Here is a 13,171-nt window from a genome sequence, read left to right on the forward strand (position 1 = left end):
ATTTTGCACTAGATTCTCATTTTGAACTCTTTGTACAGTTTTATAAAGCTGGCTGTCTGTAAATTTTTAACATTCAAGCTGTCTAAAGTCTGATCTAACTGTCTGTTTGTATGACTGTCTGTATATCTTAATGTCATATAGTACGTTATCTGTCTAACTGTATTTCTATTCCTCTACCTTACTGTATATCAAATTACCCCAACAGAACTCTATGAACTCTGGCCGCAGCGCTCGCTCCCTAGCCTGCCTAGCCGCAGCGCTCGGCCCCCTTGCCTGCTTAGACGCAGCGCTCGGCCCCTTTGCCTGCCTAGCCGCAGCGATCGGCTCCCAAGCCTATAACCTAACCTAACCTAACCTAAAATAGTTGTTCGTTGTCGGGGGGGGGGGGGGGGGGGGGGGGGTTACTAAAATTTTTAAAATTGAAAAAAAAATTTCTAAAAGAAGAACGCCGAAAAGTTTAGTTTCCTTTCTTTATTTCTGTCTAACTGTATATGCCTATCTGTCTATCTTATCTATCTGTCTAATTGTCTGTATGTCTGTCATTTTTTTTTGTAAATGTCTGATTGTTATTCTATATGTATGTTTAACTGCAAATTTTCTGTCAGGTTGTTTTTATAACTGTCTTAATGGTCTGTCTGACAATATGACAACTGCCTGTCCTACAACTTGTCTGTCTGTTGGTGTTTTTCAAATTCGACCTTTTGCACAATAAAAATATAAAAATGTACATACTGACGATTGGATATAACTATAAAGTAGCTTTGATAAACAAACTGTGGGAATTAGCAATACAAAACATCATGCAAATTCATGAAAATCAGACAATGTTTTCATTTCAGACCTAAAATTTGCAAAAGTTCCAACTGTCTCTAATATACAGACATACGTGCATAGCAGACCCTAATTACTGAAAAGCCATACTTTAAAAATCATAATTATAATTAATAGATTTAAGCATGAAACCCCACCCCCTAGCAATAAGGGGTAGGGGTAGTTCTTTGTTTTTAACGTTTATTACTTTAGGTCAGGTTAGTTTTATTGGGTACACAGTAGCCCCGCTAGATTAAGGCCTCTGCAGGGGAAAGGTATAGGATAAAACGAATAGGGGTGTGGGGGGGGGGGTTGTTACAGTGCTCAACAGACACAATGTGTGAAAGCACTTTAAATTGTTATTTACAAATCTTTAATTTAAAAACGTCTTGTAATTTGATATTTTGCATGTAAAAACTTACAACGAAAGCAAGCGTGTGAACAGATTTATGTCAGGGGCGTGCGGAATACATATTGAAAATTTAATAATATTATTTAAAACGCTAATAAATATCAAATAAAAGGGGTATGTGGGAAGTGGCTTACTCTTCACATTTTTTGCAGGAGAAAGATAAAAAGTTTTAATTAGAGGGGTTATATATATGGGTTAGGTAAACTAAATTTGTAAATACTGGATAACGTACAATTTCTAAGGGGATAACTCCTAAGAAATTTTTTTTGGTTGGTTGAACAAAATTCAATGGTTGTTAATTAATTGGTGGGTAGCTGAAGTTGTAATTACCGCAATCAATCCCTTAGAGATGGACTTTCTTATAGGGGTGTACTACACTTGTTACACCCTACCAAGAGGGTGCCAACACATACCCCCCCCCCCCCACCCTGGGCACTCCAGAAAACAAAAGCCTTGTTAAAATTTTGGTCGCATAATTGTACAATATTCATGATATGAAAAGTGCTCCGGGCAATTAATTCAATTCTCACTCAAGAAGTTTCAAGAAAAAGTAATATGTACACTTTTTCATTTGAAACAAAAATTAGCATAAAATAAAAGTTAAAATATGTATGCCATTAAGATTTCTCAAACTGTAAATTAGGTTTTAGAGAATAAATGAACACAGTAATAGTGTCTGACTGATTATGACGTAACAAAAAAAATTAGCCAATGAGAGGCCGATATTGACCAATGGTAAAATTTATAGTGGCCTCTCATTGGCTAATTTGTTTTGTTACTTCATAATGAGTCAGACACTATTACTGTGTTCAGAATAAATATATCCCCTTTTAATCGAGAATAACCACAACCAAAAATTTTTACAAATAAGGGGTAGTTTTTTTAGGGTCTATATTTATGCAGGAGTCAATTTACAACCTGCCCACTCAAACGCTCTCTAAAAACCTCAGAAATAATACTTAACTTTTCTGATTTGAGCTGTTTACAAGATCTTACTGGTTATACACACAACTTTCTTCAATCATTGTTCGATTTACCAACCAAACACAATGGAGTTTAATTACGTGGATCTTACACCAGATTATCATGTACTTTAATAAAGTGAAACTTGTAGCTGGACAAAATAACGTCCCCCTATTACCTTCCTACTAAATAAAAGAACTGACCAATAAATTATCCATGTTTACAGAGCCAGAATATTCCTTTATCCCTGATTATTAGACACATGAGAAGAATGACAACTGGAGGATAGAAAAAAAGTTGTCTGTCTAGTGTTAATACAAAGAGATGGGACAATGGACAATAAATGAATATTCTCCAAAAACTAATTATTAATAGGGGGAAGGTTGTAATAGGAGCATAAAAAAAAACAACATGAAATTCACATAACTTTTCCCTATAAATTTTATTCTGTGGATTTTATATTGGGGGAAGATAACATTAATACCAATTATCCTATCCCTGAATCCCTGAGTTTCATTGAAAACATATTTGAAGAAAGGGATTTGGCAATATATTTATTTTTACCCTTAGACAGCCATTTTGTGGGAAAGCACCCTTTCCATTAAATCTTTGTATATGGTTAATGATCAACTCTATTGACTTTTCACATGCTCCACGTGGAAGGGAGTGTTGACAAGAAGTTTCAGTCGTATGTCTTTTATAGGACCCGAGAAATATACGTTTACCCAAAAACGTTACAGACGGACATTTCGAGTTATAGATTAGCTTCGCTACAAAATATAGGTATGAAATATCAATGGCTATTCTATGCTTGGAAATAATTCTAAATCTAATGATAAGCAATGATAATAATCTCTATTGTATTTATATTTATTTGCCAACATGGACAATTATATCCACAGGTAGCCCATAACAAATAACAAGGACAATTATGTCTACAATGAGCGCAAGCGCAGCATTATTATTTCACAATATTTTATTCAGAAAGAAAGAAAGAGAGAGAAAGATGGTTGAAAAGTGTAAGCATTACATTTTAGCAGCAAATTTTAACTTTGATCTTAATAGTAAAACGTCGATTTTTCTGGCTTATTGATAGCTTATCCACCCAAAATTGTGTTGTTATTATTTCAATATAAAGTTGTAATTAAGTCAGGCATGACCAATTAAATTCCTATTGTCGACATAAACCCTAGAAAATGTTTTTCAATAGAATCCCAAAAGTTTTGACATAGATGCGCGGCAGTCGAGCCCTGATTAAAACACCTAAAGCAAGTACAAAAAGTCAAATAGAAAAAATGTTATTACACACTAGTAAAAAACTTTATTGTTCCCCTCGGCTAATTTGCTAAATTTAAATTAAAACAAGGAGATTCATATCCATAAGCGAAGGGTTGGGTAGCTGCAATGACTCTTATATTTAAGGAAAAAAAATAAAAAGTGTTTGACAAAGCAAAATTCAGATAGCGATGTTCTTTGTAAAGGAGGAAAAAATGGAAAAGAGAAAACTAAAACCATTAATGGAATGTTCATTGAAAACCTCCCAGTTTTTGGGGTGGGGAGTTAGCTTATGGGTTTTTAGGAGCTTTATTGTGAGGGGTAGTGGGGGGGGGGTGAGGTGGCTCAAATGCACCACCTAATAAAATAAGAAATGATCTTAAATATTTTTGCACCCCTTGTTTAATGTATAGGCACGCCTTTGCTCTCTGATATTTTGATTTATACAGTTTGTATATTTTCCACAAAATGAATGCAAACTTATGATGGAGTCCCAGAAAATGCCATTTCTCACAGTCGTACGCGGTCATGCGTCATGTTGTTCAGAGGTGGGTTTTTATAAGTGAAAGTGAAAGTGGAAAAGGGGGGTGGGGGCAAGGGGAATGAATGGGTGGGTGGGGGGTAACAGTTTATTCTCTATTTTTCGTCTAAAAAACGCGGCATTCATTTATAAAAACCCATCTCTGATTTCAGTTTTCGCAATTTGATTTACTATTTTTCTCTATAAGATAAAATCGATGCAAGATTATTTAATTTGCTATAATCCTATTATATAAAGTAGTAAGCGTTTTTTTGTCTGTCCCAAAGGATCTCGCTAACCGCTGAACCGATATTGTTCTCCATTGCAGTGAAGCTTCTTATAGTTCCTGGGAAGGTTTTAAACTATTTTGGGGAGGGGATGTCTTCAACCCCCTTCCCCACAAAAAATATTTTTTTACTATTTTGAAACTCAAATTAAAATGGGGTGAGGTCGACTTTTCCCCCTCCTACCTTAAGTGCCCCTAGAGGCTTCTAGGGTGTGTAGCCGCTAGTATAAAGATAAAGTGCCAAATCTGAGATCTGAAATATGCGTCACCGTTTCAACATGACGCATGGCCGCGAGAAATGGCATTTTCTGGTACTTTATCAAAATTTGATTTTTCATACTTTTTGTCCTAGTCACTTAAGTGCAGGGAGAGAGAGAAAGGACGTAAAAGATTATAATAATCTACATACCTCTCGAGCCCCTCCATCTAAAATTTTTCAACCACTAGGGATAAAAATTCCCATGTAAGAATTATACAAAAATAGTAGTTAATAATTTATTGTCCTATTTCTTTTTCCCTGTATCAAAAGGCAATAAAATGTGGTTTATATAATTATACAGGTATCGAAAGGGATAAGACATAGAACAATATCTTGACACTATAAGTTGGAACCCATCAATAAAGATTGATAAGAGTACCCAAAGAACGTGATTTGAGTATATAACTTTGGGTACCAGTTTTCTTTTAAAAACTTGTGCCCGTTGCATAGGCATCCACTTGTTGCAGGGTAGGTTCACATTTCGCCCTCAACCTTGAATTAAAGATTTAGAATTGTGATAGACAGTAATAGAATACCGTTCCTCGAAGTCGTAAGCGTTTTGTAAGAGGGACGCAAATTTCAGATATCAGTTTACACGATTTGATTTACTTTTTTTATTTGCGTAAATTTAGATCCTAAATTTGGGCCACCCTTCCAACATTGCGTATGACCGCGTACGACTACGAGAAACGGCATTTTATTACTGCCCATCTAGAATTGTGCCCTTTGCTGTTATTTCAAAATTATGGTATTGTAAAACAAAGTTGGAAACCTCAGGAATTTTAATGGATGACCAGTGGTGAAGCCTAGAATTTTTTTCCCACCCTTTGAATTTAAGGTGGGTGTAACTTTTTTAGCTTAAAACTTCCCGTGGATGTTTAAGGGGGTGTAAACCAGCTTGTCAAGGGGGTTATGGGAGGTTTTGAGTGGACACCCCCCCCCCCCCTTTTGTAAGTCTCTGGATAAGTCAATGTAGATTTATTGTGCATACTAAATGAGAATAAACAAAAGAACCCCTTCTGTAGATTAAAATTATTATTTAAAACAAAAATCAAGATACAATAAATATAACCAGCACGATGAATATGAAACGTTAGGTACAGGTGTACTATTGTCCAATGCTTTCAACCACCCTGGCTAATAAAAACATGAGCAACTTATTAACGTGCATATAGAGTTTGGTTAATGAAATGGTTGGTTGTCTATTGCGGTCGGAATGAATTAAATATTAGACGTCAAAACAACTCTGGAACCCGACCAAGTAAGTGAGGCTTTGTTGTTCATATTTAAGCAACATCAGGGATTTTAAGGGATAAGACAATGGACGATAATGTCCAATCCCAATGATTATAAACAAAATTACCCTTTCTATACTATTGGTTAAATTGTTTGGACATTGATTGTTTGATTACCAATCACTATTTAGTATAATTTATAGATAAATGTTCTCTCTTTCCCTGAGCAACATAAAACTTTTGTAATCCCCCTTGCTTAAATTTACTACAGACATGTGCGTGAGGGCGTAATATGTTTATATACTACAGTCAATATTTCATAATGGCAAGTATGAATATAATACAGCAATAACTTTTAGAGAAAGAGAGGGGACAATGTACTGTTTATTACACAAGTCCCCAAAGTTTTATAATAACGGTTTTCTTATTTGTAAGATTAACAACATTGAGGACTTTTGATTAGTTTTTTTTTTTTTTCTGAAAATAGTTCAACATGGTGTACAAAAAATGTGTACACTGGTGTACAAATTGTGTACAATGGTGTACAAAGGTACAAACTTGAGATTTGTTGGTCAAAAGGTTTATTTTCAAAAGGGTAGATGATAAACAATTTGATTTGTACAATAAGAATGTATAGCGATAAAAAAATGTCCTGTTTTTATGATTATTTTTTAAAAGGATGGACATGGACATAAAGGACTTTTTTATCATTTCTACGATCCTAGATGTACAAAGATTTGAAAGAGTTTTACAATAAAACAAGAATTCACTTCTACAAATAAAAAAAATAATAAAAATTATCAGTTGATATAGGTAATATTTATGCCATGCTTCATTTTAGAATATCACATGTAAGTTGCTATTTTTTTTAAAATTGATTAGAATACAACTAAAGAAAATGATTACATTTATTAAAAAAATAGATAGGAACAAATAAACACTTAAATAGGCAGATAGTTTTCTCTATATGTCTGAGTTGATAGTTTGAATCAGATTGGTCGGAATCTTTACTGTTGTTCGTAATCTGATTGAAACTACCATCCAAACATATATTCCAGGGCTTTGTTGACAATACCGTCATTCTTGTTTGGTGTGTTGATACCGGGTACAACCTTGCTTTCTCCTTGTGCTTCTTTGAATGCTTGGGTCAAGGGGCGAATGGTTCTTGGAGTTCCGAAGCCAGTAGAAAGGTTGGCAATCTGGGATCCATTACAGCTGGCATCCAATAAACTTGCGTTGCCACAGGTTGTATTTCCCTGTTCCAAGACAGATTCATCAGTACAAGGTCTTATTCCAATCATTATTGTCCCACCTACGATTGTGCCGTTCTTACTAAGAGCCTTTTTAGCCTGAAGCTTGGTTTGAAACCTAAGATGCATCCAGTTTCCGTTTGTGGGTAAAGATTGGCTCAACACAGTTCCACAAGCGGCCAACTGTGACACTATAAAGCTGGCTGCTGCCTGAGGAAAACCAAAGACAGTCACCCAAACACTTAAAGGATCCATTTCCTCTTGCGCATTTACTTCACGCATGCGCGCAGCCGTAGTTGCTGAACTATCAAGGTGCGAGGTTTCTAATCTGCTATAAGGTGAATTCACAGTAGAGTTTGGTGTGTTAACAGTTGACATAAGGTTTATAGTTGGGGGTCCGCCTGCCTTTTCTGATCTTCCCATCCGACCACTTGTATTTAAAGTTTCTTTAAACAAGCTATGCTGTCTTGAAGCTTGATAAGGCAAAGGAGTTGTTGGTATACTGGTTAAGCCTGAAGTGGTCATATTACTATGGGATCTGTTGATTTTATTTGGAGAACTAATTTGCCTATTGATAGGGGCGGCTGGAGAAAGTGGATCTCCCATGAGATAACCAGATATCCTTGTTGACCCCCCAGTCCACCTCCACCACTCCCAGGGGACATGGGACTTACAGGACTACCAAAGTTGGAATGGGTAGGCGATCCAAGGTTCATAGGTTCCATCCTTATAATTTCTCTTGTAGAAGTGAATCAAGCAATATTAGCTTGGTCGTTTTAGATTAGTTGGTCCATTAAGATGAGTGTCCAAACACTTCAACCACTAATTTGAATCTACAGAAGGGGTAATTTGGTGTATCATCATTAGGGATGAAAATCAATTTATCGGCCATTGTCTTATCCCTTTAGATCCCTTTAGATAACTTTACTCTCAATTTGGAGCCGTAGCTATTCTACAAAATACAAATTTTTTTTTCTGTAGAGTTATTAAACTTTTTTGGTAGCTGTATGTTAAAATCATTAGTTGTAAAGTTGGATTACTAGCATGAATCCACCAATCAAGATTTTAAAAATGAACCCAACGAATAAGAGAGAGAATACAAATTAATTTGGGTACCATTAAATTTAAAGTTTAATGTCCCCTATTATTAGTAAGGGTCTGTAAGTGCGTCACTTTCATACTCCTGGCGAGTTTCGAATCAGGATAGAGGACACATTATTGGACTGTAAATTAAACTGGGAACCAAAAGTTTTCTCAGTCGTTGGCTTAAAAATATTGGATACTGTTATTTCATCTAGCAGTGTCAAAACTTTTTAACCAATAGTTTCACTTTTCAGAATGTTTTTGTCTGATACTTTAATATCCTTGAATAGAATGTCCATTTCTTGTTATTAGTTAGCTTGCCATTGCTACGCTGGTTTTGAATATATAGGTTTTTGTTTGTCTTTTTACAAAATTTTTTGTTGATAAAATTTGCTAAAATTGTACATTTCTGGCGGTAAAATATGTAATGTCTGAGACATGCAATGTAAAAAAACGCCGAGGGCAAAAGTGGCCATTGCCGCTCTGCTGCTGACCGAATTATTTGTTGTATAAGTTGTATAATGATAGATATGAGTAAATTTACTACCCAATCTAATCTTTTTAGTAATTGATTTAATGATTTCTTTTTCAAAACGAAGCTTTTCTATAATTAAGGTCGGTCCGTCCGTCCGTACGTCACAGACAGTTAGCCCTTTGCGCTTATTTGAAACAGGTTAGAATTTTCCTATCGATTCCAAACTTTGCATGATGATTCCTGCAGTAGTTAGGTAAAATTTAGAAAGAGTAGCAACTCTATAATCATTACGAGAATGTCCGTACGTCCATTTTAAATATGTTGATTTTTAACTTTTTTGACAACAAATTTGTATGTGATAAATTATTGATGTTATTTGTGGAATTTTTGTGTAAATACTAGGGTGCAGGGGCGTCCAAAAAATCGTGGATGGAAAAACTTAGTAGTAGATTTAAAGTGTATTTATTAAAATCAAGAATAGATTTATTGGAGAAAATAAACATGGAACCTTGTTTTATTTTGTACGATGACAACAGTCAAAGTAAATTATATAAAAGATGCTAATAACAAAAGGAAAAATTATTTTGATACTGATATCCCAAAAAAGTTTGAAAATTGGACCAAAAACAGATGCTGTGAGTATTGGTGCAAAAAATATGACGTAACAAAAAAAATTAGCCAATGAGAGGCCACTATAAATTTTACCATTGGTCAATAACGGCCTCTCATTGGCAAATTTTTTTTTTACGTCATATTTTTTGCACCAATACTCACAGCATCCCAAAAACACCAAAGCTATGGGTAAATATGTAAAACATATAAAAATAGCCAAAAACCTGCTAAAAGGCAGTCTGTCCACCTTGGTTGTTTTTTAAAACAACAGAAAATTTAAAATTTATATCCTAAACTTAAAAAATTTGGAAAATCGGACCATATACACTAGATTTTGGAAAAATACGTGAAAAATTTAAAGATAGCCAAAATCCTGCAAAAAAGCTGTCTGACCGTCAAGGTTGTTTTCTTTAAACGACCATAAACACCAAAGATATGGAGAAAAATGTAAAAAATATAAAAAAAAAGCCTAAAAGCGGTCCGACCACCATTGATGTTTTATAGTTAATTGTGCTCAAAATGAAAGGAATGTTTTCACAAAGTTTCAGCATTCTAATTTTTATAGGAGCTGAGTAAATCCCATTTCCCCCATAACGTTACAGACGGATGGACTAACAAAGTGAATTATAGAGTAGCTTCGCTACTAAAATCCCCACTTTTGATGATATTACAAAAATTTTTTTTTATAAAACTTCCCTACAAACCTTCATAATTTTCACATTTCCCTTTGGAATTTAATTCCTAGAAATATATTACAGCAAATATTTTGTACCAAACTTTTTTTCTTTTTGTTAGGTAAATCTTTTTACATTCATTGAGAATTTTTTGTTTAGATTTACTTTACCTGTTTTGGGGGAGGGGGGTTGAGGGATCTCTATGGTTGACCTTTCCCCTTGGATCTAAAGGGATACGACAATTGCCCATAAATTGACATACATCCCCAATGATGAAACAGAAAATTACCCCTCCTGTATATTACAATGAATGGTTGAAACGTTTGCACACATAACTTACTAAACCAATCAATCAATCATCCACTAACCCCTGAAAACAATTATCAAGTGTTGTAAACGTTTCTATTAAAACAAGGATGACAACACCCATAAAAGCAAAGCTCTGAAACGGTATGACAGACAAACATTATCTTTTGTAGAGTGTCAGAACTGAATAAAAAGAACAAAATATAAAGATATATGTTTTGAAATAAATTATACGTAAATTCGTTGCAAAGGACATACTGACATTTTAAGAACTTGATTATAGAGTTGCTTCGCTCATAATATTGTACCTTATTGTTACTCCAAAAATCAGATCAATCGAATTATTATATATCATAATTTTTTTTTGTTCAAATGTTAAAAATGAACTTTTTAAAATAGATGTATGGACATTCTGGTAATGAGTATAGAGTTTCTACGGACCGAACCTAATTATAGAAAAGCTTCGCTTTTAAAAATGCTGGTTCAATAAGGAAATAGTAATTTAAAAAGTTTTATCATTTTTTAAATAATATAAACTTTCTGGTTATATTATAGAGTTGCTATGCTTTTTATATAGTGTATCTAGCAGATTCATGAATCATTACGCAAAGTTTAAAACCAATAATAATAGGACCGACATTAATATATGTAGAATATCTTTCCTATAAAAAATTCCAACAAAATGATTTTTGATAACAAATACATAAAGAAAGAACGTAAAAAATGTATACATCTGACACCCTTGCTGTATGACTTTTATCTCTGACGCGCGACGCTCTAACCCTCTCCCCAAATGCGTCATTCAACAGCAACACCAACCCCAAATTAATGCGTCGACGCAAGACAAGTCTGAATATTTGCGTCATTGGATATATTATTACCTGGATCTTACACCAGATTTTTATGTTTTTTTTTAATAAAGTGAAAAACGCAGTGGGCTTCCATAACGATAAACCCCATCCCCTCTTATCTAACTGGAAGAACAAGCTGACCAATAAACGAGAACTATGACGAAATTTTCCCCCTGTCATAACATCCACGTTTATTGTACATCCATTTTTGCGTCAAGAATTTCGTCGTGGTCAGTAAAACTAAAGCTGAGTGACCGATATAAAAATAAAAGTATGGGTTAAATGGGTAAAACAACAAGGATGACAACATCCATAAGTAGCGAAGCACAAAAAATTTTGGATGGGATTACGTAGAAGTAGATTTAAAGTGTATTTATTAAAATCAAGAATAGATTTATTGGAGAAAATAAACACGAAACCTTGTTTTATTTTGTATGATGAAGATGGTTAAAGTAAATTACATACTAGATGCACATACCAATGGGGGAAAAAATTTGAAACTGTTAATGCAAAAAAGTTTTTAATTTGGACCAAAAATACCAAAGATATGGGGAAATATATCAAACATATAAAAATAGCCAAAAACCTGCTAAAAGGCAGTTTGGCCGCCATTGTTTCTTTTCTTAAAACACCAGAAATTTAATGTTAATATCTTTAACTGAAAAATTTTTGAAAATTGGACTATAAGCACCAAAGATGTGGGTAAAAATGTGATAAATACAAAAATAGCCAAAAACCTGCAAAAAGGCAGTCTGACAGTCATTGTTGTTTTCTTCAAATGACAGGAAATTTAATTTTGATATCTTTAACTGAAAAAATTTCGAAAATCGGACCATAAACACCAAAGATATGGGGAAAAATGTGAAAAATATAAAAATAGCCAAAAACCTGCAAAAAGGCAGTCTGACCGTCATTGTTGTTTTCTTCAAATGACGGGAAATTTAATTTTGATATCTTTAACTGAAAAAATTTTGAAAATCGGACCATAAACACCAAAGATATGGGGAAAATTTGGAAAATATAAAAAATAGCCTAAAACCTGCTAAAAAGCAGTCCGACCGCCATTGATGTTTTATAGTTAATTGTGCTCCTTAATAATGGGAATGTTGTCAAAAAATTTCAGCTCTCTATCTTTTATAGGAGCCGAGAAAATCACGTTTCCCCCAATTCATTAATTACGGACAGACGGACGGACAGACGGACGGACAGACGGACAGACGGACGGACGGACGGACATTGTGAATTATAGAGTAGCTTCGCTACTAATTATAGAGTAGCTTCGCTACTAAAAACTCGCAGAATTTGCGTACTTGATAACTTATATACGTCTTATCGAGTTCAAGAAGGGACTTTTGCTTTGTACTAGGAACATTTATTGTTAGAGTAAGGGGAATGCCTTGGCCCAAAACAGGTGCAATGGTACCATTATGAATTTTTAGTATCGTGCAGAATTTTATTGTATACCCTATCATACAAATTAGGATTTTATAGGTTTGTCCGTAAAGATCCCGCTAAATATATTTCCCTTTCTTTCTAGAAAAGCTTTATTTTTGTCCCTTAAGATGCGTTGCCACGAAAGGTGACTATACCCAAAAAGTTTTATTTAGAAACTAAAATCTAAGGCTAGTGTCCTAGCCACTGGTAATTACAAAACTAAGTATTTAGGCCAATTTGAAAAATGATCAACATTTAAGCTGTAAATGAATAAAGATAGTGTATTTTATGGTATAATTAGATTGATCTAGCGGTTTCGCCCTTAAACCCCTATAAAATAAAAGTAATAAAATTTATGTCCCTGATCTGCTAAACAGTCAATATTCTGCCTAGGACTCATACAAAGATTCCCTGAATATTCATAGACTAAGCAACACGGCCATTTATAGGATTCTACTGGACAAACAAACACACACCTATAAATAGTCTATTTAGCCTGAAGAAAATTTAATTGTGAATGGCAATATAAGATTAATTGGTCGTAATAAACACATATTTGTTAATCCAATTCAGGGATCTAGTGCAGTTCATGCTAAAATATTTCGCGTTAGAATTTTTTTTCTTAAATTTTCAAAATTTGAGCAACCACCCCCCCGACAACGAACAACTATCATAGGTTAGTTTAGGTTATAGGCTAGGGAGCCGAGCGCTGCGGCTAGGCAGGCA

The 13,171-nt window shown here is 34.3% G+C and overlaps 2 protein-coding genes across 2 annotated transcripts in view; both read right to left on the reverse strand.

Annotated features, from left to right (window-relative positions):
• LOC145329935 (uncharacterized) overlaps positions 1–7,769 on the reverse strand; it is a 151,025-nt gene extending 143,256 nt beyond the window's left edge. Inside the window, exon 1 of the mRNA XM_080174415.1 lies at positions 7,746–7,769. The gene's annotated coding sequence lies outside the window, so the exon portion shown is untranslated. The remainder of the gene's footprint in view (positions 1–7,745) is intronic.
• Positions 6,662–7,751, reverse strand: LOC145329937 (nucleoporin NUP35-like). Its single transcript, XM_080174418.1, has one exon. The coding sequence runs from the start codon at positions 7,614–7,616 to the stop codon at positions 6,795–6,797; it is 822 nt and encodes a 273-aa protein (XP_080030544.1). The 5' UTR covers positions 7,617–7,751; the 3' UTR covers positions 6,662–6,794.
• Positions 7,770–13,171: the final 5,402 nt, after the last annotated feature.

The sequence above is a fragment of the Acartia tonsa genome, chromosome 10, assembly GCF_053477335.1.
Source record: "Acartia tonsa isolate MP-2025a chromosome 10, ASM5347733v1, whole genome shotgun sequence".
NCBI classification, from domain to species: Eukaryota; Metazoa; Arthropoda; class Copepoda; order Calanoida; family Acartiidae; genus Acartia; species Acartia tonsa.